Genomic DNA, 22,083 nt, shown 5'->3' with positions numbered 1-22,083 from the left:
TGATGCTGATGATGATAATGAAGATCGTCCCCATCCCATCAGGTACGAACGACGCCACCATCCCCGACCGCCACCATCACACACTTTCCTCTCACTCACTGGCCTCAGATATTCCAGTCGCCGGGAGAATGGATCGTTGAAGAAAGAGAAAAAGCAAAACCACATGGTACCTCAGGTTCCCGCTAAGCGGGTGCGTTTCAATGGGACCTGATCTTCAAGATGGGACCTGGGCGTTTTTTTTGCGTGATCCTGCAAAAGACGTAACCTACGGTACCTGGCCAAAAAACTTTCCTGTGAATCAGTATGGAAATCATCATCGACCCCCGCTTGCTACGACTTTGGTGAGGCTTTGATGCGCCAGTGGCTGTGGCTCATACCTCTAGATAAGATAGCGGTAGGTATGTACAGCGGCAAGGAGATGGATGGAGGGTTTTCAAGTGGGATGATCCATGACGATCAGCGTCCATTGCAAAAGCTCCCATCCATCATTGCTCAATGACCCTCACTTCAGGGTGGATGGTCCCCAAACATTACGTCGATAGCTATAGGTTTAATCAAATACGTTGGCACAAAAAAGGTGCGCACATTGGGGGAGATGGACAAATAATGAATAATGACATTTTCACAAATCCTCCGTCCCTGCACCGAGTCCTTCAAGCATCACGTCACATCACCAGCCCGTCATTCTTTGACCATGACGATCTGCTCATTCGCTCATGGTCTGAGTCGTCGACAGGGGGGGGGGGGGGGGGCAGTGCCCGTAGTATGATGCTAACCCGGGTAGCCAAACGGGTACATGAAACTCTTGGAAGCGACGTGTACCTCATTTGCAAAGCCTAACGGTCAAAGTACCGTAGGGTTCAGGACATATAAATAGCATTTTTGGGTTGTTGTTGTTGTTTTTTTTTACAATCACCTATTATCTCTCTTTACAGCATGGTTCAGGCACCAGACCAGGCTCGAGAAATGTGTCACTTTATATGCCCAAACCCTTTTTAAAGAGTTGAAGTACGCGAGATAGCTACCAAGGTAGAGCTGCTCTCGAGAGATGTATTCCAGCTGGTGTTGGGTTGAGTGAGAGGGTGCGAGTGCCACGCGCCTCCTTCCACAATAACACACACATATCCGTGTGATAGCAATGAACGTGAGTGTGGCTGCTGATTGATTGATTTGATTGCACACTCAACCGGAGCACGGGTGTATCGGCATTACCGCCGTTCAAAAGAAAAGATAAGGGGTTAAGCGGGGAAAAGGGCGGGGAAGGGAGAGGGGAGGAGAGAGGGTGGGGAGAGAGAGAGTTGAAAATGAGAGACCCTGAATAGTTCAGGAACGGGGTCAAAGAGAGAAAGAAAAATTTAGTCTACAACGAGAAAGGGCGAAGAGAGGACAGAAGACGAGAACGATTTGAAAAAACGAGGATTCAATCTGGGCCAAAGGGGAAAAAGAAGGCACACTCCTCAGGGTACACTTTTCAGCCCTCTGCTCTGACGCCCATTGCAGATCAAACTGGGGGGATACAGGAACACACACATTACGTTATCTATATCAACGGGCAGCAACCAAGGGAGAGCATGTTCTCCTGCTGTGACGCCCGTTGAGCACGTTGCTGCTGCTGCTGCCCCTTTAGGTCCTGGCCCTGAATGTTACCCTTTCTTTTACGCAATGATCCCAACGGAGATCGAAAGAGGGCAGGGGCAGGGGCAGCAGTCGAGCAGAGCAGCAGTCGAGCAGCAGCACCCCAGGCTCAGCTTAATATCAGCACAAGGTCCCAGGTGAATGTGTGTGTCGTGTATGTATCGCGGTTCGCTGTCGCTGCCTGCCTGCCTGCCTGCCTGCCTGCCTGTTGCTCGCTGCTCGCTGCATTGGAACCCGGGGACCTGTGTAGATCTCTTCTTCTTCTTCTTTCTTCCCCTTTCGCCCCTCTTTTCGATCATATATCCTGATCCCTCTTCTCTGTTCCTCTCTTTATCCTTTTCTTGATCCCATTTCATTCTCTTTATTCTCTCATTCTCAATCAACATCATGGGCGATCAATCATCCATCATCACCATCTGATCTTTAACACTACAGAGAAGCTTTCGCGACGCTGGAAGAAGTCCCAAAACGACGCCTCGGTTCAATCGCAACTCCCTCCTCTCCTTCCCTCTCTCCCAACAAACGCCTCAGGTACCGCCGACCACCACCACCACCACCACCACCACCAACGCCGCCAAAAATCACACACACACACACTCACGCCTCTTTCCTCCGGTTCTTTGTGATCCTGTTCGCCCCCTTCCTGCTGGACAATTTACAACCCTCTCGCTCTCCTAAAACACACTCACACACATCAGTAGCGGAGTGACTCACCACACCTTGTGTACCTTCTTTTTCCCGTCCATCACGACGACGGCGAACCACCACCACCACCACCACCACCACATCATTTCAGGACGTGAATATTGCCAGATCCCTTCTCGCTTGTCGATCCTTCTCCAATTCTCTCCCTGCTTTCTGTCCACCCACCACCACCACCAACACCACCACCACTAGCCCATCCACACCCAGAGCCCATCGGGGGGAATAGAATGGAAAGTAAGGACGCCTACACTTCAAAGGAATACAGAGAACCAGTGAGTCTTTTGACTATTCCATGCGAAAATGTGTGCCCTGACAATGAATCTCTCTCTCTCTCGCTCTACTGTCAGCCAAACTATCCCTCTGGACATCACCCCGCTCCCCCCACCTCGTCCTCATCCACCGCCGCGTCCCCATTCGCTTTTGCGCCTCCCCCTCTTCCCATCAACTCGGTCTCAAACTCGTTCAGATCTCAAATGTACCTCTCCGACCCACCTACCGGAAGCTACCCTAAATCAATGGTCCAACCTTCCTCTTACCCGTACTCGTCTGCTCCCATGGGATTCAGATCTTATTCAAGCGAATCCGGGGCGCCTCCTCCCCACAAGACTTCTTCCAACTCGCCAGCCAGTTTAGCAGGCAGAACACCCAACATGGACATCGCCATGGGGTCTCCACTCAACTCTTCATTCAGCAGTCCCTACGCCTATGGAGGTGGAAGACAAGTTAGCAGTCAAAGTCCGTATGCTAGCAATCTGTCTCTCCCTTCACCTCAACCTCGCCCCGGTGCCTATCCTTACATGCAGGCTCCCGATATGCCGAGATCACTCACCTACCCTTCTTATGCTCAGCCATACGCCTCACCATCCGCTTATCACCCGTCCCTCTCCACTCCTTCTTTGCCCACGCAGAGCGGTCTGAGACACGAAAGCTCAGGTGCCGGACCCATCCGACAACCCATGGGATACTCATTTGCCAACCGATTGCCATTGGTCGACAAACCTTTCAAGTGTGACGAGTGTGTCCAGAGCTTTGTAAGTGGTCTCCTCGGCTCAAAACGTGTCCTCTCATCTGACGCCTCTTTCTTTATCTTCCTCTTAGAACCGAAACCACGACCTCAAACGACACAAGCGGATCCATCTCGCCGTCAAGCCTTTTGGCTGTGAGAAGTGTGGAAAGACGTTCTCCCGTAAAGACGCTCTGAGACGTCATTGGCTCGTGAAAGGATGCCGTGGTGACGAAGGCGCTACTGCTCCCATTGTCCCCATGTTCCCCATCACTGGAGCCGCGGTCCGAAATGCCAGACCGACTTCTCCTCCCACCCCACCCGGTCACATTACACCGCCCGAAACGGCTACCTCGGCCTCGTACCCTCATCCATCCGGTTCCTACTCCATGAACAGACCCGATGTTCCACCATTGCTCAACACTTTGCCCTCTCGCACACCTTCCGTCCGATCTGGCATGTCTCAGGTCATCCTCACCCCTAATGACATTGGACCCAACGCTTCCCTGAGCAGACAACAGCAGATGCCAGGTGGTGGCGGATCGATCCACCTCGAAGACCCAATCGTCATTGAGCCTTCCATGGGATCATCTTCCACGCCTCCCACGGGTGAAAGTGGTCAAAGTGGATACTTTGACATGAACTTGAAATCGGGTTCAGACTCAAACATGCTCAACGCTCCCATCCTATCACCAGGACAACAACACGCTCAATACAGTAACAACAACAGGTCTTACAGTTCGCTCAACTCGCCAGCGACTAGACCCTCTCATCACCCATACCGACGAAGCAACAACCCTAACACTTCACCGGTCAAGCTGTCACCGAGGACATCCACCACACTGTCTCCAACTACAGGTTACGCCCCGGGTCAGAGAACGTACTCGGGTGAGGCTGGTGCTCCATCCATCGGACCAGATGGTAAATCGGCATTTGCGGTCCCTTTCACACCGGATTACCAATCATCAGCCAACGGAGATATGCTCAACGTCTCTCATCCCCCTGGAACCGGTCACAGTTCCGGAAGCCCAGCGGAAGGCATGTCTCGTCAATCTTCTGGTGACTCTGATCCTTCCACTTGGCAAAGATGGCACAGGCCAAGCTTTCCATTCCCTCATTCCTCTGCTGGCACCGGCCCAAACTCGTCATCTTACCAATCCTATGACAATTCTCCGCCTCTCGAAATGACTTCTGCAAGTTATTCGCAGTAAATGGCATCTCTCACTATCAGTTGTACATCTTTCTCCTCTCTACCTTCTCTATCTCCCTCACTTGGATACTCTCTCGCCTACAGTCTCACTTTTTTTGGTTCAAACGCCATGGTAGTTCTTCATTCACGGTGCGGAATGCTCGGGACAATTATGGCACCTCGCGCTTTCGGTAATGTCATGCGCTTCGCCATCTCATACATACCCGGCCCTTCAACTCTTCCTTGCAGTCAGGACAATCATTTTTGGAATCTTTTCTCTCTACTTTTTGCTCGGTTCTTTTCTTGGGTTTTTTGCTTTTGGGAAAGCGTATACAACTTCGCTTACTGGGTCGAAAGTCACAATTATGGTGTAACAACAGTCGATGTTCAGAATCTTCGTTCTTTTTTGGGTGATCAGGAGAGGACTTACAAAAAGGAGGGGTCAAAGATGTGTGTGTGTGTCTGATTGAATGGGAAGCAAAATTCCTCCCGGGGAAATCCGCGGACTAGGGGGAACATCTATTTTGTAGTGCTGTCAAGGGGTGACTCGTCAAGGCAACCGTCACTCGGTAGTAGTATCTAGCCCAATACATGCAAAATGGTGATGATCGTATGCTATTTGCTGGTGTTTATGGTTTCTTCACACTAATTTTGGGTGCAGACTTATGACCACGTAAAGCTACTTCGAGAGCCCCCAGTGACCCCTTGCTGTTCCGCTAAAGAGCCGATTGCAGTAGAATACAACTCGCCAGGACGTCTTGTTCTTCCGCCACAGCTGTTCTTCTGGTCAGTATGTCGGTCGCGGCCTGAAGGTCTGGAGGCGGAGAACAAGTAGAAGACGACAGAGGTGGGTGGCAAACTCACCCCTTAGGACCACCTGGATCAATTTCATAGCTAAGACTGGATCATCCTTTTCCATCTTTTCCAACTCGTCCTTGGACAACATCCACAAGACACATTCTCGTTCCGCTACGACCGTGGCGTTTCGACGCGTATCGCTCAAGGTGGACAAATCACCGGCAATGGTTCCAGCAACCATGGTCTCAATAACATATCTGGGAAGCAGTCAACCCGGTCTCCACCACCACCACAAGTTGAGCAAGATGAGAGACTCACCTGCCATGATCCGCATACGCATAAGTCGCTCTCAATGCCCCACTTTCAATCAGATACAGTCCATCCGGTGACTCATGTTGCTTCCACAGAGTTTGACCTGTAGACAGGGTGACCTGGTGGAAATAAGGTACGAGAGCAGCATACGCTTCGAGTGGGAAATCAGTCGGGGCGAACGAACCCAACGTCTGCTCCAGCAGCGGTAGGGGTTGAGCAGCTGGTTCAGGCTCTTCAGGCGGAAGCGGTATGTGAGCTGTGAGATGGGTTTCCTCCATTCAGCAAAGAAGGACTTCATTTCACCGACATCTTCCAACTGCTCCCACTCACTCTTCGGCAATGTATCTGTCCCTGCGCGCGCCAGGTGACTTCTTCTCGGACTGTTTTGGAATGATTCGGCGAGAGTGAATGGCGCACGCGAGACTTTTGGAAAGTCTATGGTCCTAGAACGAGCTTCTTGTTGTTCTAACGCTTGCTGTTGCTCCAACGCAAGTTGGTTCTCGTAGTATGCGGTCCTGCGACGTGGTCAATTGACAACATCGTCACACCAGTCCAAATTTCGACCCACAAGTAGGCATTCTCTGTCCATTCCAAAGCATCATTCAAATCTTCAAACACTTCCACCTCGGTGCCTTCCCGGTCCGCCCATAAGCCGACACCTTGCAGTGCTGACCCGACCAAGCCATTGGGAGCCGCACCACAGAGGATCAACCTGACGTTCTTGGCTGAAAGCAACCGCTGCACGCGAGCGAACGCTTCGGCTGAGGAGAAATCGAGGGCCGCGACCAGGGCGAAATCAATAATGAGGAAGCGGATGGGATTATGTTGCCACTTGGCCAGGTCTAGCAATTTACGAATCTCTTCTTCGACGGCCGAGATCGTGCCGAAGAAAACTGAGAGCAAGAGGTCAACGGAGCTACACGCTTTGACTCACGGAATCCCTGGAGCTTCATGACATAAGTCTGGGTACCGACTTGCTGTAAAAAAGCCCGCTGAGGTCGCGGGCGCCTGACTGTGGATTTCGCCGTGGATCCGCTGAAGACTGCACGAATGGCCCGTCGTCGAGAATTCTGAACAACGAAGAAAACACAAGCTAGAATGATGCCGAACAGCAGACCGATCACAAAGTCCCATCTAACGAGCGGGGGAAGCGAATCGTCAGCGCGCAAATGAGGGCCTGGCTGCTCTCTGTACTCACACAGTCATACCGATGGCGATTGCCCAGATGGTAATGTACTCTGAGCGATTGACTTTATGCCTCGTGTCCCACACAGCCTCTAGCAGGAGGTCGATACCGAGCACGAAGATCAAGGCACCGACCACCGCAACAGCTGGCCGATTGATTCAATCAGCATGGCAGTCAAATCGGCTCGTGTGCAATCGCTCTCACGCAGATAGCCAATGACGCGCGGTCCGACAAACATGATTCCCGCTGTTCCCGCTGCCAACATTAACCCCGATAGACGAGAGCCTCCGCCGACTCGGTAGAACAAGACGGAATTGACGTATGTCAGGTAGTTTGGTACCTTGAGGGATCAAGACTCAGTGAAAGACACCGGGAAGATAACTCTGTAAGCACTCACCGTGCCTGTGAGACCAGCTGCGAGATTGGAAACACCATGCGCAATGAGCTCTCTGTCGAGTTTGACATTATCTTCGCAGAGCGTAACACCGAGAGCCGGGACCTGGGGACAGGGTCAACCAGCCAGCTGCCAGGCTTCACATTGTGACTCACGTTGAGAGGCACATGCAGGATGCCAAAAAAGACCAGAGCCAATTGAGTTGGCATACCGGCCCAGAACGCCCCCCAATCGGTCTTTTTGAAATCCTGCAGTGTATTGGTACGAATAGCACATTGTCGATAGACTCACAAAGTAGGTGTAAAACTTCCACCAGGCCTCTGAACCACCTCCCACATTCATCACCCATCCGAGCTGTCTCAAATGGTCCAGGTCAAATCTTCCAGCAAAGACGATGATGTAAAACACCACGGGGATGAGGAAAAAGTACGCTGGAAAGATGAGTTGATGGTGGAAAAAATGAGTGATGACCCGAAGCATGATGGCGAGAGCCAGTGGGATGGTCCACAGAAGAATCGCAAGAGGCGATTCGAAGAAGATTTTCAAAGTAGCGAGGTTGTACTGAAATCCTTCTTCCTTCAGTCCTCGGGATACCTCTAGGCCCGTTTCGAGGAGAAAGACACCGACACCACCGATGCAGCTGTGGGCTCGGTTCAGCACCTTCTGAGGCTGTCGGACAGTATTCCTCTCACCCTACTAATATATGCCGCGGGAAATACCCCACCAGAGTGCCCAGTCGGAATGCTCCGAGAGAGAAGAAGACGATACCTGATAGCATGAGCAGCGCACATACGACAAGCTCCTTACCAGTCAATATTGAGCTGAAGGCAAATGCCATCATAGTCGTGGCAATGACGGCTTGATCCTGCAATGTCCAATTAGCGAGAGACAGAGGATCTCGATTTCCTGCGTGGTCAGACTCACATCATCTCCCACTTCCTGCTGGATGATATTGACCAGAATGTGGAAGAACGGCACGGCTTCAATCATCATACTCCCGTTCCCGCCTGGGAAAATACTCCCCCCAAGGGAGAATACGAGCTGGGACACGATGCAACTGCAGCGGACGCGATCAGGAAGAGATCCGTGGCAGTCAGTCGCAGATGGAGGCTCACCTCATGAAAAACATGGACACGCCCAAGAGGCCAAAGTTGTTGAACACTGGAGTGGCCGGGAACCTGTTCATCGTTACATCCTCAGCACCGCCAGAAGTCCTTGCTGGCGAGGCTCACAAGATCATTCCGTAACTGACTCCATCCAGGACGTTCAGCAGCATCCCCAATATCACACTGGGCAACGTTTTGAGGGGATCGGCGACACACGCACTCAGGACTCCTTTCCAAGTCATCTTTCGCACCCTTTGATTCAGTTCCCATCGCGTCCGTCCCAATCGACCGGAACCGGAGCCGTGTTCGTGCGTTTTGTCATGTGCTAGACTTTCCGACCGACGTCTCAGTAGAGGACTGTTCTCGCTGCTGCCGCTGTTGTCGTTGTTCTCCTCGTCCTCTTCACCTAAAGTCTTGGTAATGTACCTTTGAAGGGTCCTAGCAGCGTGTTGTTCCTCCTCTTCACTCGGTTCGACAATGATCGCCGGGGCCATCTCCGTCCGGTTGGACTTTCGCCCTGAGTCAGTTATAGTAGGCATTGCAAGTTGATCGTCTGGTGAGTTTGACTGGTCCGGACTTGCAGCACCAGCGCTCAGTTGGACTGTGCTCTGCCCACGCGAAGGTCTCGGGGTCGTATCGTCAGGCAGTTCCACTCCTTCATGGATAGGAGAGTGTATTTTTGCCGACCTAGCCTTTTCAAGCTCCATCATTCGACTGAGGCCCGAAGGACCAGATTGACTCTGGGTAGGTGAGACGTCCTCCGAATTGATAGGTTCGAGAGGTACTTTCGGACTGGTCCTTGATAATCTTGGGGATCCATCGGCTTGAGCGACACCGCCTGATCCCGAAGATTGAGGACTGAGCAGTGTCTCATATAGATGACTGGGACCTGGAAGAGGATGGACAGGGACAGAATGACCGCTAGAGACTGAATGATGGTGATGCGTGAATCTGAGACTATAAGGTGATATCGAGGCCGCTTCGTTGGATCCAGATGTGAGAGATGATATGGAAGCTCGGGGTTTAAAGGATAAAGAGGCGAGACGATTTGAAGAATCTCGGATGGAGGCTGAGATCCGGGTGTAGTTTTGATCCACATCTTGACTCTTCTTCCTAGGCATGGACCTTGAAGATTGTCCTCCGCCTGTTCCCATTTCTTCATCTTGTACCAGTGGACCAGGTGGAGATCTAGCCATGCTCACTCGTCGAGCCCTAAAAGCAGGTAGAGGACCTTCTCTGAATTCTCTGGTAGGCGAAGCAAGGCTCGAGTACTGTTCATCGATGGTAGGTGGTGAGACTGCCATGGATCCGTATCCTCGCGATTTCCTCCTGGCAGCACCGTGTGAATTGGATTTTGGGGATTGAGCAGAAGCGGAGGGTTGAACAGGTGCAGTGATGGTTCTGGGAATAGAAAAGGTCGTCTTGTTGGGATTTTGAACGGGTAAAGTGGATGTCCTGGGGAACCCAAATGTCGTGGATGTGGGAGATCCATACGACTCTGCCTCGGTCGATGGGGATCCCGAACGACCGCCTGCATCCTGCGCTTGAGCGAATGGAGAAGAAGTGGATGTAGATGGGCTGGGTAGTCGAAAGTGGGTATTAGAATCTCGAAACGGCATGATGAGCTAACTGTAAGGCTGAGACTCCGCGCAATCAAGACCCGTAGATCCAAAGTGGCTCTAGACGTATGTCTAGGAGAGAAGAAGGAGACCCGGATGATAAGGGCTTTGCTGTATCGGTGTCGCAGTGTGATGGGTGTCAGGTTTGACGCGAGGTGATGTTATCCCTTTCCAGAACAAAGCCCTATGAATTCTCATGAACACATTGTCCAGTACGCTATCGCCAGCTCCACTTGGTTGTGAGTACCAGTCGACGACCCGTTCAGACGGAACAATTGAGAGCGTGACGACTGCGATAAGGAAGCGTCACTGGGAAGTTTAAAGGAATCAGGCGGATATCGCCGCAGCATATACCTACGGCCGGGTATGCTATGCTTCGTTTGGCATGCGCGGAGGACGTATGCATGGGTGTCGCTAGACGGGCACCGTGTGGTCTTAGCATGCAGCGGTCACTTCTGGGATATCTCAGTTTTGATCCTCAGAATAGAGACTTGAAAGACATCACGATATCACGACTGGTTACACGTTGAATTCTTGATTGCCCTCAATAGTGCCTCCAAGTAATGACCTTGGAAACCCCGACGAAGAGCCCAACCGGCATGAGCAAACCGCACATAAACTCTGAGCTATGTCCGTGGCGGTGATGCTGGCGAAAAACATCAGTCACAAAGCGCGAACCGCCAACCAATAGGACGTCGATCATTTCGTTCCTATATGAGGGCACCGTGAGCTCGGCCGAGTCGACGGACTCTAACGGATGTTTCGTCGCCACAAGTACCGCATAGCGGAGGAATGGGAGTGATCACTGGTAAAACACGAGATGGGCCTGCTCTTTCGGCCATTCGTAGTATGCCCGAGGATGTCAACTACATAGCTAACAACTCGACAATGATCAAAAAGGGGATCACGACCTCGTTCTTAGTAAACGAGACGAGGCTGTGTTTCTCCCATCACATGGCAATGCTTGAACGACCTTTGTAGTGGCAGCCTCGACCAAGTCATCGGCTTTCCTACTCTCATGGAATGCACTGCGGCAAAGAGATCCGGCGAAACTAGCGCCAACACCGGCAGCAGCTCGGAATCCGTCCTCAAAACCCAGTTCCGCAGGACGCTAACCCTCTGACTCATTTCCGCCTCTTACCCCTTTTCCTCTCTCACATGTCGATTTGTATCGCCTCGGTGTCTTGAACGAGGCTAGCCTTGCGTCATGACTGCATGTCACCGCCTCATCTTGAGTCCTTGTGGCAGAATGGGGAAATACGGAGAGAGATTGATCTACATCCAATGGAAGGGATGTCATCAATACAGCAAATTTGGGGATCTCGATCGTACAGTGGACGGGCAGTCTCGACCCCTTATTTGGTTCGTCCATTCGTGTACTGGCGCTAGGGACGGGGACCCCCCCTTTTTTAGTAAAGAGACAGAGCGTCATATGTCGCTGCGGGCCTTTTGATGCCTATTTGTGGAATATCTAATGTCCATGAGGCTTGAAAGGTGAGAGAAGCCATTCCCCTCCGCGGTGCTGCTGCTCAATGAATGTCGCTCGCGTGCTCGCTGCCAGCTGTCAGAACCAAACAACCAAAAATGCTTTTCTTTTTTTGGGATCTTGTGTTTGTTTTGTTGTGTTTCGGCGGAAATGAAAATGGTTTTTTTTTGTTGTTTTTCTCGATGATCCCGGTGTCCGGGTGGCTGGTTGAGAGCAGGGGAGGGAGGGGCATATGGACTACTGCTGCCGCCGCTGCTCCAGCAGCAGCAGCAGCGGAAGATCTGTGGGGCAACAGAGTGAGGCGCGGCAGCAGTATAGCAGCAGCAACAGTAGCAGCGACGTCCCGAAGACGTCGTGTATTGGCGACTGGACGTTGTTCATTTTTCGCGACTGTTTTCTCAGATGGGTAACTGTTGCGTCAAAACACTTGGTTGCTGAAGGACGACATTGACACACCACACAGCTTCGCCGCCCCCCATACTTGATAGCTGAGATCGTTGTTGGAACATAACCAAGGAGGATACCCATAAAATCGACGCTAGTCCCCGGGGACAGTCTAAACTTCAACGGAGTGCGCACGGTTCCTTGATCTTCCAGCAACTTGCCCTCTCTATCTCCCTCCCAACCACACTGGCTCACTCAGAAGATACACTCATCGGACCACATCGACCATCCTATACACTCTTATAATCACACGCCACGCCCAGCTGCACTCCTCTGGACGACATCCCTCCTCCTCCCCTCCCCGACTGACCCGCCTTTGTCCAGCTGATCAGGTGAGTCCTTTTTGGATTCTGGACTGTGGAGTCCCCCTGTCAACAAATAGACACTCTGATGCGTCGTGTCTCACACACACCTTGTTGGCGCTCTGTTCCCCCCTCCCCTTCAACCACTTCACCCCTCCGATGCTCTCGGATGTCTCTCCATGCTTTGACCACATGATAATTTCCATGAACTGACTCTCTCTTCGTCTTTGCCCCTCTCCTTCCCTGCTGTCCGGTGGCGATAGACTGTTCAAAGCGTCCAAACGTACACGTCTCGAACTATGGACCATTGACACGATCCTTGTCACCCATCTCGCTCTCTGTCTCAGTCACTGTGACAACCCCACACTCTTTTGGAAACCATCACATTCATTTACAACCCATTGACACGCGCCCCGCACGACCCTACCCATCTCATCAACCAGCATCATGAAACTGTCCACACCATCTGCTCTCGTTTCCGCCGCCTTGCTTGCTTGTGTCCCTTCCACCCTCGCACTCACAGCCGAGCAATGGAAAGGTAAATCTATATATCAGTGAGTGTAGAGCTTCCGCCTCCTCCTCATCATCTCCTTGCTGAGACGCTCTTCCAAGACTCCTCACCGATCGATTCGCCCCTCCTTCGGCCGATGCTCCAGCCAGAACCCAAGATTTACCGGCCGTATGCGATCCCAAAGCTCAGACATGGTGTGGAGGAACGTGGTTGTCAATCATTGACAAATTGGACTACATCCAGGATATGGGTTTCGACGCCATTTGGATATCACCCGTTTCGACCAACATTGACATTGCGACACCTTACAATTTTGCCTATCACGGGTACTGGGTCACGAATCCGACAACGTTGAACCCTCGATTTGGATCTGAACAGGATCTGCATACCTTGTCCAATGAGCTACACAAACGAAACATGTTGCTCATGGTCGACATTGTCGTCAATAACGTCCCATCCCTGTCGATCAACGATTCGCTGAGCACAGAGGCCCTTCAGGCAGCAGACGTCTTCTGGACAAACCCGGATCAATATCATCCATATTGTCCTGTCAACTTTAGCAACCTGACATCGGAGCAGTACTGGTGAGTCCTCAAAGAGCCTCCTTGCACCCAAGCTCACAGTTGTCCAGCTGGCTAGGAGACCTTAAACTACCATTAATGGATGTCGACACAGAGAATCCCTTTGTCATTACCACACTCCAGAACTGGATCAAGAATCTGACTTCGACGTACAACATCGACGGACTAAGAATAGATGGCAGGTGTGCATGAAGTGGCTCTGCTAATCTCTTATCAGCTGCCAAACACATTCCAGGGGTCTTCTGGCCAGGTTTCTGCGGAGCTGCAGGAGTCTTCTGCATCGGAGAAGTTTACACCGGAGATGTAGTGTGAGCTCAGTCGTGTGCACTGTTCTGTGATTGAGCTCATTCGATCCCAGCTTTGCCGCCGAATGGCAGACGCAAAAGTGGATGGACTCCATCTTAGGATATCCCCTGTACTTTTCCCTTGTCCAAGCGTTTGGCACTCCGATGGGAAACATGAGCAATTTCGTTCAGATCGGAAACGCTGTACTTGACATGCCTGTGAGTGGAGCGAGACACCGAGAGGTCAGCGTGTCTGACCTTCACACCTGCAACTAGGACCCAATGGTCTTTGGCAACTTTCTCGAAAACCACGATCTCCCTCGATGGCTCAACGCGACCGTCGATCCACAACTCGCTTACAATGCTCTCATTGCTCAATTCATCTTTGATGGCATTCCCATTGTCTATTAGTGGGTTGAGCTCGCACTCTTTTCCAAGGACAAGCCTGATGCCGTTCACAGTGGACAAGAGCAAGAATTCCACGAAGGCGCCGGAGATCCTTACAACCGACAAGCGCTCTGGCCTTCCAATTATGCCAATACGACCACTTACAACAGGATCAAGACATTGAATGCCGTTCGCAAAGCCGTCATGACGAACAACACGATGTACAATGGACAAAACTTCATAAATTCAAAGACCCAATTCATCGCCAGTACAGACTATGATGTCGCAATCCGCAAGGGACCATTCGTCGCCGTCCTGACCAACGTGAGTCAGGCCGAATTCCGGCGGACACGAACTGACTCGATGCTAGCGAGGGTCTCCCAGTCAACAAGTCACCTTTGGCGTCCCAAATTCCGGATTCGACAGTACCAGTGCGGTCATCGAGTACGTGGATAAAAGATGCGATCAAAGCTTCAAGCGCTGACATCTGCCAGCATCATGTCGTGCCGTTCTTTCAGTGTGGGTGCCAATGGCACCATCTCGGTATCGTACGCTGCGTCCGGATACGGAGGAATGCCATATGTGAGCTAGATCGTTTTTGCAGCTGACCGAGCTCACCTTCGTTACCAGCTTTTCATGTCGCAAGCCGATGTCTCGTCTATCAATTGGTGTGGACTAGGTAGTCAATACGCGTTCAAGTCGCCCAATGCCACATCATCGGCTGTAGTGATGAACCCAAGCATGGGCTTGTTAGGTGCTGGTGTGTTGGTCCTGGTCGCGGCTGGAACACTCGGATCCTGGATAGCATAGGGTTGGGCCTGATGGACCGGGGAAGAAGGAGTTGCACACGTGCACGATGAGGCGAAAGGGGCAAGTGAACGAGTTCAGAAGACAACAAAAGGCGGCCAAACGTGTAACTGATATTAATTGTCCCCACCGTACGAGCAAATCATTATAGTATCTGTCATTGGCGCAAAGACGTTTTGTAGCCTTGTACCTGTATCGTGTAACGAATAATGTCATGACTTTGAGTAATCTCAAGCTCTAAAAGGCAGGGCGCATCACAGGGATGTCTGATGCATGTCTGTCATTGGAGGGAGTGTCGAAAATATGGAACCCGTGTCCTTATTGCTTTTTAAGATTCGTCGCATTCAAAACGTCATCCTCGGCCACTGAGGCGAGTCAGTTGGGTCAAAGATGACATGAGGAGCGGCCACTCACCGTTCAACAACAAGCTCTTGGCGTCCAGCATCAATTTGTTTCCACTCTGGCTCAACGTCGTTGCAATTTCTCGCGCGGCTTCCAACCTTCTGAGCTGTAAGAAACCCTTGTTTTGCCTGACTGCTTCTCCGATCAATTCGGCAGATTTAGCTTCTCCTTGGGCTCGAACAATGATACTCTGTTTCTCTTGGATGGCCTGATCGACCAAGAAGGCAGCACGTTGAGCGATCTGCTGGGCGACTTGCTTGGCCTCGACGGCATGTGTGAACTCTGGGGAAAACGCAACGTGGGTGATGGAGACGTCGTCGAGGATCAGATTGAATCTTCTTGCTCGACGAGTCAGGTTCTCTCGTACCAGTCGAGAAACCATTTCTCGTTGAGTGATGAGTTGCGAGGCGTTGAATTGAGCAACGACGGATTTCAAGACTTCGTTGACGATGGAGGGGAGAACTCGTTCGTCATAGTCGGTACCGAGCTCTCGGTATCTACACGGTGGATAAGCTAGGAAGACTTCCAACAGCCGAAGCACAGGTTGACTCTACGCTTACATTGTCGGCAAATCGTTGACAGAAGGTCGAGACAAGACACGGCAGGTGATATTGACCTGGTGGCCGTTTCAGTCAGCGGGACGAGCCCTATGGTGAATAGCAAATCGACATACCATCTGCAGATCCTTCGTTCCCGTCAACGAGGCGATGTTTCTGGGTTTCGCTCGCACATCATAGATGATGGGCGTTTCGAACCAGGGGATCTGGTGCAAGTGTCAGAACCGGGATTTCGCGCTCGTTGAGGATCTTCAACGACATACGACAAAGTGAGTTCCTTCGGGGTAGATATCAGGCCGAATACCATATAAACGTGTATACTTGATGGCTCGATGACCTCCGTCGACTGAAGGGAGAAGGAAAATGATGGCGTCAGCATACGAGCGATTCGACAGGAAGAGACCCTCAAAAAGCCGATGGCGCAACGCAGATGATTGCCTCGCATCGATATCACCGAGCAGACTCTTATCCATGACTCACCGTTGTACAGTGAATAGTTCAAGGCGATACCTCCAGCAGCGAGAGCGATCAAAGCTCCACCACCGGCCAAGATGCCTTTCCCACCTGGCAATCCTCCTCCTGAGCCGCCGCTACCTCCTCCGCCTCCTCCACCCGTCGCTTGCAGCCTGGCTCTGTTGAGCTGCTGAGCAAGTCTCGCGAATGCTTCTGGTCCAGTTCTATTCATCGTCCCCTGTAGCTGAATAGCTGATGAAATCCGAAGGAAGACACGAAACAGGTTCAGATGTACAACGATGTTCCGCCCTTCTGTCCCTGGTCGATGCCGAGGTCGATGATGAGAAATGCAAACGGCTGACTGGGAGATTTCGGCAATTGGATTGATAGGATATCACGTGACTTCCAAAAGTTGGCCGCGGGGTTGGCAAAAAAGTTGGAATTCGAGCCTTGCAACAACTGCTCGGTTGGTATCTTGAAGGGCATCCTGAAGGTCGCCAGTAATCATACCGCTGTCTGGCAGAGGAGTTAGCAAAGCGGATGAACATTGGACCTTTATCCAATGGGAGCCGATTGTTTGGATTCATCCGTCGCAGCAGGCCCTTGTCGATCTCTGTCAGACACTGCTCAACCTCATCTGACGCTATGGACGTTCCGTACACTGTTCCACTACCGGGCGGGATTCCGCTCAATCATAAACCTCACACGGAGAGCAAGACGACGATATTGCTGCCCTCCGCTGGCGCTTTTCTGAACCCACCTCAGCAGTTCAATCGAGACCTCAGCGTCGCTGTCATCAGAGCTTGGAACGAGAGGAGGAAGGAGCTGGCAGAGGCCAAGTACAAGGCTAAAGCTGAGAAAGGAAAGGGGAAGGGAAAGAAAGGTAAGAAGGGACAGGGAGATGCAGAGCATAGAGCCGAGGTCACTGTCAACCCCGAGGGTGAGTCAGTGTGACACCGGCCGGACTGACCGAACAGAGATGACGGTGAATGGTACTGGAGAGGGCTCCCACGGACAGCCGGTCGCTGGACCATCGAACCCTGTGAGCTAGACAGGGATTCTTGAGCTCGGCAAACCGGACTAATGTGCGAGACAGAAACCCTTTCGACCCCACAAAATCACCATACTCGAAGCCCTCTCCGCCACCGGTCTCCGAGCTATCCGATATGCAAAGGAGATCCCGGATGTCAAGTAGGTTCATACTCAGCCTTGGATTTTCTTCGAGTTACTGCTGACATAGCTTGACATTAGGTGTGTGCTGGCCAACGATCTCTCCCCCTCTGCTTGCGAGGCAATGCGGATGAATGTAGCGTATAATGGCGTGGCAGAAGACCCCTTGAATCATCCGCCGAGCAAGGCCGGTCCATCAAGGACTGATGCTGCTCAATCGCAGACTGAGACGGAGGAAGGGTCTGGAAAGACTGCTCATGGCGACGCTGATAGCTCCGACAAATCAATCGATGTGGGGAGACGAGCTGGATGTGATGGTTTCGTCAGAGTGACAGAAGGTGATGCTTGGTGCGTGCAGTCTCTGTATCGCTGTTATCAAGCTCATGAAGCTCAGTGATCTGATGCTGGCTCATCGGCATCCTGTCAAACGCGTCGAGGTCGTGGATCTGGATCCATATGGTACAGCTGCCCCCTTCATCGATGCAGCGGTGAACGCCGTGGCGGACGGCGGTGAGTGCATGGCGTCCTAGAAAACAAAGCCCAGTTTGCTGATCCTCTTTCTTGTGCAGGTCTGCTCTGCGTCACATGTACCGACACTGCTGTCTTTGCTGGCAATGCTTATCCTGAAAAATCGCAAGTCAGGACACTCTACTTTGTCTGACCTCTTTCCAGATTCTCAAACTACGGAGGTACCTGTGTCAACGCCGAATACCGACATGAAGTGGGACTCAGGTTGATCCTCCATTCTGTCGCCAACGCTGCTGCTCGCTATGGCCGACATATTACTCCCTTGCTCTCCTTCTCCATCGATTTTTACGCTAGACTGTTCATCCTGATCACCACCAGTCCTGCTCAAGTCAAGGACTTGGCCAGGTGAGGGCGTTTGGACAGAGCCAGTCAGACAGTCTCACTGATCTCATTGACGCAGCCAAACTGGCCTCGTCTTTTACTGTCCTTATTGCCATGTCAATCAGATCCAGCCGTTCGGACGTACTATCCAGAAGGAGAATGCGCTTGGGCAATTGATTAAAGACTACAAATTGCCTCAAAAAGCTATCGATGGGGACAAATGCGTGGAATGCGGGACCAGACCAAACGTGAGCGTCTTGCAGGATCGGAGGTAGAATAGAAACTGACTTACGAATGCTAAAGGTCGGCGGTCCCATGTGGTTGGGCCCGATTCAGGATCCTGAATTCGCCCGCATAGTGTTGAAAGGCATCGAAGGGGACAAGGAGCAGTACGGAACATGGACGAGGATGCACGGCATGTTGACATTGGCGGAGCAGGCAAGTCGCTCGGGGAGGCCGGGCGAACCTAAGACTGACAGGAATTTACCTGGCAGGAGCTTCCCGACCCGTTCTACTTTACCCTGAACCGGATTGCGAGTCATTTCCACGCGACCAGCCCACCCAGTTCAACCGCGATCAACGCGCTCCTCCATGCGGGATACAATGTCTCTCGATCACACGCTACCGCTGGATCGTTAAAGACAAATGCACCTTGGAGTTTCATCTACGATATCATGAGGGAAAGTATCAAGACAAACCCGGTCAGAATGGACAATATCGCAGAGAAGAGTCAAGCGAGGGAATTATTAGCCAAGGCTCAAACGTGAGTCTGCGCATTTTCTTGCCGTTCGGAACTCATTCGGTCTGACAGGCACGAGATCAACTTGTCTAAACACCCTGAGACGTATAAACTGGACAAGGGTCAAAAGGTGGTCTTTTATCAGGAGAATCCGACTCAGAACTGGGGTCCAGCTAGTAGGGCAAAATCATATCAGAAACATCATCAGACCAAGCAGGGCCTGGCCGAGCACGTTGCGGAGCATACTACAGCGAGCGATGCTGCACCTGCCGAGCCCGGGGGGGAGAAGCGCAAAGCCGAACTTGAGGACATGGGCGAAGAGACAAATGTCAAGAGGGCAAAGGTGGGATCAGATGAAGTCGTTCCAGACGCCGAGTCGTGAATGCATCGTAAGGAGCAGTGATTGCGGTAATTGTGGGACTTGTCTACACCGCTCAGGCCTGGAGTCAAAGAGGTGAAACTGGGCACTCAGGTTGATCGCCGGGATTCACGGTGATGGTTGTGGTGCCACAAAGAGTTTGCTCGGGATGATCGTCTCACATTGATGAGCATATCATGATGAGGTCATGAACAATTGTTCATTGACCAAATCTGCTGCATACATCATCTCGACCTACAGACTGGAGCATTCTGGTCATCTAGACCTCTAGGCATTGTCGAAAAGGCGTCTGTGCCAGTCAATCACCACCCATCAGTGATAACCCATCAGTAAGGTCTACAATCTCACAAACTATATCGCATCGGTCCACTGCATTCATCTCCTCATGGCGGCGATCATCATCTTTCTGGCCTCGTTAGCAGCGGGCAAAGTCGTTCAAGTGCGCAGAGAGAAGAAAGACAAGGAACATAGGGTTCAGCATGGCCTTCCACCCTCTTACGATGGTAAGTCGACTTTTCGTTGTGCTCATACACAGTCCAAATGATACTGAGGGTGCACTACTACAGACCGATCCTATTCTTCTCTTGAGTCCTCTACACTGCCCACGACACGTTCGAAGCGGACAGGATGGCGCGAAAAGCTGAGGCGGAAGTCACATTCAGATACGACGAGGAATCACACGAGTACGGAGACTGCATCGCTCGCTCCACCGGCGTACAACCGATAAGGCGGTGTGGATACCCAGAGGATCAGAAAATGACCTGGAGACATCATGTTGTAAGATCGTTGTATACATTTCTACTCGTTTGGACTCAGCCGCTGGACATCTTGCTGTCCATGTCTTGTCTCTCGCTGTGTGGCCCATTGCACTCATTGTCCACATGACCGAGGCAGTGTCGTAACCGCGGGCATCCTATGGAGAAGACAATTTTCGCCAATAAGACCCTCAGATGCGACCACCAACTACCACCAAGCGCTACACTGCCTCTACTTGGTGAATCTATGGTCATACATCGCTGGCAGCCCCTTCGCTCCCATCCTCAATCTGCGTCATTACCATGTTCAGGGCGAGCTCCTTCCAGAGCGGAATTCTCCGCCGTCCTAACGGTTCGCCACCCGTTCAATGTCCAACCCAGCTGCCCTGGAATGTTTAGCTGTCTATTTGGCATATCATGAGCGAACACCCATTATCGGGCTCCCCGAGCCATCTCTTCTTTTCCCGTCCTCTTCCTCTCGATCTACTACCCCGTGTAGCGTTGCATCTCGCCAACACCTCTCAGCCCATCTCGCAGACCACTCTTGCAAGGATCGCGCGTTGTTCTAAAAAGTTATACTTGATCGCTCAACCCCTGTTGTACTCCACCTTTTACCTAGACGATGAGAGCTCGGCGTACCTCCTTGACAACTTTATCACCCTCGATCGAGTCTATGATGGAGGTGCCGACTTTCCACCGTACATGTTCGAGACGTTCCATGATCTTCATCCTATCGACATGCCTCCTCATCTGAGGATCCTGTACAATCTGTGGAATGTTCGAACGCTGGTCATCAAAACGACGCCATACGGACAAGGCACTAGTCATTTTGCTCGCATGGTTGAGCGCCTCAGTGCAGATCATATCACTCTGCTTCCCAAATTGAAGAGGATTGTCATTGCTCGAAGTGCGTTGGAGAGAATCTCTCGGGCTGAGAAGGTTGGCAAGAGGTTAGGCAGTGAACTCATTTCGAGCCTGTCCTTGGCCTCTCGTCCAGCTTATCTCTGTGTAGATATACCTTCCAAACCGCCTAGAGACTTCACTCTCGACGAGCGTGAGCCGGGCGCAGGTCCCAGCTTTCGATTCCTCTCACGATCGAATCTCATAATCGACATAAGTGAGATGAAAGGTTTGAAGCAATCGACCTGCCATCTGCACAGCGATATCACGGCGCCGATAGCCATTCGGGGCGCGCTGAACAACCTTTGCTTCGAGGATGATTACCTCAGCGAGCAAGCGTTTGTGTTCAATGATGAAGACGATGATGGCCGCGAAAGTGACATCTTTCTGCAGTCGGCTGCTGTGAAAGTCGTCGAGCAGATCAGACTGTCTATCACCCAAGCGATAGATCCTAGACCTCAAGTCGTTCCGATCCCGACCTGGATCCCAACAGCACCTACGGAACCTCCACCCGATGATGCCTCACCACTCAGCGAGTCGAGAAGGCAGTGGTTCGCTCAGCGTTTTCCGAATTCAGTGGATCCAGCTCCGGAGGCGCAGGCTGCGGTAACTGGACCGGGGACCTCAGATCCTAGGTTATCAGATGGACCTCCGACCACACAGACAATTGGAAATACTGGACTCACGGATGACGATCAATCGACCTCAACTGAAGAAGACGACGACGAACCCGAGCAAGACTTGAGCGGAACGTCCTTTGTCATCTGGCTTCCGGGTTGGATCTTGGTAGAGCCGATAGAGTCTATCATTAAGGAATGGCTAGAGGAGCGCTACAGCTGTTCACACGATGTCCAAACACTTGAGCAGCTCGTCACGTTTGTCAGCCGGGGCTCAGTAAAGGCGCAATGTGGCGCTTGTGATAGGGACTTGTAGTCGAGAAACGAAGACAGGGTTGACATTTGATCCTCAACCTGCCTAGCAATCTGGAGGTAGATAGTCGGGCTTGGCCTGGCCCTAGACATGCGAGATATCCCCGGCGTTAGCAACTTCAGACAAATTTCATCGTTTTTGACCCCGCCTGACGGATGCGAACGCCGGGGTGCGGACCGAAACACCGTAGGAGTATGAGC

At 51.8% G+C, this 22,083-nt stretch overlaps 8 protein-coding genes across 8 annotated transcripts; 5 read left to right on the top strand and 3 right to left on the bottom strand.

The window, feature by feature from the left end:
- Positions 1-2,567: 2,567 nt before the first annotated feature.
- On the top strand, positions 2,568-4,554 carry BD324DRAFT_608862 (hypothetical protein; the record flags this gene model as incomplete). The annotated part of the gene is made up of 3 exons (XM_022014126.1): positions 2,568-2,612; positions 2,688-3,371; positions 3,439-4,554. 3 exons carry the CDS (start codon positions 2,568-2,570, stop codon positions 4,552-4,554), a joined length of 1,845 nt encoding a protein of 614 aa, XP_021870932.1.
- Positions 4,555-5,139: 585 nt separating this feature from the next.
- Positions 5,140-8,475, bottom strand: BD324DRAFT_627472 (sulfate transporter family-domain-containing protein). The gene is made up of 15 exons (XM_022016002.1): positions 8,338-8,475; positions 8,147-8,279; positions 8,030-8,087; positions 7,915-7,990; positions 7,514-7,862; positions 7,378-7,470; positions 7,226-7,327; positions 7,033-7,168; positions 6,841-6,973; positions 6,577-6,776; positions 6,211-6,535; positions 5,973-6,157; positions 5,649-5,898; positions 5,397-5,587; positions 5,140-5,307 (listed from the first exon to the last, which is right to left on the bottom strand). The coding sequence occupies exons 1-15, from the start codon at positions 8,406-8,408 to the stop codon at positions 5,249-5,251; spliced, it is 2,361 nt and encodes a 786-aa protein (XP_021870931.1). The 5' UTR covers positions 8,409-8,475; the 3' UTR covers positions 5,140-5,248.
- On the bottom strand, positions 8,233-10,038 carry BD324DRAFT_474466 (hypothetical protein). The gene is made up of 3 exons (XM_022012887.1): positions 9,959-10,038; positions 8,338-9,906; positions 8,233-8,279 (listed from the first exon to the last, which is right to left on the bottom strand). The coding sequence occupies exon 2, from the start codon at positions 9,630-9,632 to the stop codon at positions 8,451-8,453; it is 1,182 nt and encodes a 393-aa protein (XP_021870930.1). The 5' UTR covers positions 9,633-9,906; positions 9,959-10,038; the 3' UTR covers positions 8,233-8,279; positions 8,338-8,450.
- A 2,222-nt stretch (positions 10,039-12,260) lies between these two features.
- On the top strand, positions 12,261-14,927 carry BD324DRAFT_474325 (glycoside hydrolase superfamily). Its single transcript, XM_022012886.1, has 10 exons — positions 12,261-12,733; positions 12,792-13,274; positions 13,322-13,449; positions 13,489-13,579; positions 13,630-13,774; positions 13,832-13,965; positions 14,017-14,266; positions 14,313-14,386; positions 14,437-14,524; positions 14,573-14,927. Exons 1-10 carry the CDS (start codon positions 12,627-12,629, stop codon positions 14,750-14,752), a joined length of 1,680 nt encoding a protein of 559 aa, XP_021870929.1. The 5' UTR covers positions 12,261-12,626; the 3' UTR covers positions 14,753-14,927.
- Positions 14,928-15,004: 77 nt separating this feature from the next.
- Positions 15,005-16,501, bottom strand: BD324DRAFT_627461 (putative proteolysis and peptidolysis-related protein). The gene is made up of 6 exons (XM_022016001.1): positions 16,189-16,501; positions 15,972-16,054; positions 15,825-15,914; positions 15,712-15,767; positions 15,164-15,648; positions 15,005-15,114 (listed from the first exon to the last, which is right to left on the bottom strand). The coding sequence occupies exons 1-6, from the start codon at positions 16,391-16,393 to the stop codon at positions 15,068-15,070; spliced, it is 966 nt and encodes a 321-aa protein (XP_021870928.1). The 5' UTR covers positions 16,394-16,501; the 3' UTR covers positions 15,005-15,067.
- A 1-nt stretch (position 16,502) lies between these two features.
- Positions 16,503-19,328, top strand: BD324DRAFT_627460 (S-adenosyl-L-methionine-dependent methyltransferase). The gene is made up of 11 exons (XM_022016000.1): positions 16,503-17,101; positions 17,139-17,203; positions 17,258-17,352; positions 17,413-17,679; positions 17,726-17,841; positions 17,901-17,964; positions 18,004-18,204; positions 18,260-18,428; positions 18,484-18,618; positions 18,675-18,943; positions 18,992-19,328. The coding sequence occupies exons 1-11, from the start codon at positions 16,702-16,704 to the stop codon at positions 19,299-19,301; spliced, it is 2,091 nt and encodes a 696-aa protein (XP_021870927.1). The 5' UTR covers positions 16,503-16,701; the 3' UTR covers positions 19,302-19,328.
- Positions 19,329-19,683: 355 nt separating this feature from the next.
- On the top strand, positions 19,684-20,025 carry BD324DRAFT_651335 (hypothetical protein; the record flags this gene model as incomplete). The annotated part of the gene is made up of 2 exons (XM_022018317.1): positions 19,684-19,801; positions 19,865-20,025. The coding sequence occupies 2 exons, from the start codon at positions 19,684-19,686 to the stop codon at positions 20,023-20,025; spliced, it is 279 nt and encodes a 92-aa protein (XP_021870926.1).
- A 223-nt stretch (positions 20,026-20,248) lies between these two features.
- Positions 20,249-22,083, top strand: BD324DRAFT_473245 (hypothetical protein). The gene has a single exon (XM_022012884.1). It carries the CDS (start codon positions 20,471-20,473, stop codon positions 21,884-21,886), a length of 1,416 nt encoding a protein of 471 aa, XP_021870925.1. The 5' UTR covers positions 20,249-20,470; the 3' UTR covers positions 21,887-22,083.

The sequence above is a fragment of the Kockovaella imperatae genome, assembly GCF_002102565.1.
Source record: "Kockovaella imperatae strain NRRL Y-17943 chromosome Unknown BD324scaffold_7, whole genome shotgun sequence".
Taxonomy (NCBI): Eukaryota; Fungi; Basidiomycota; class Tremellomycetes; order Tremellales; family Cuniculitremaceae; genus Kockovaella; species Kockovaella imperatae.
The sequence above is the reverse complement of the archived record's forward strand: the minus strand, read 5'-3'. Positions and strand labels throughout refer to the sequence as shown.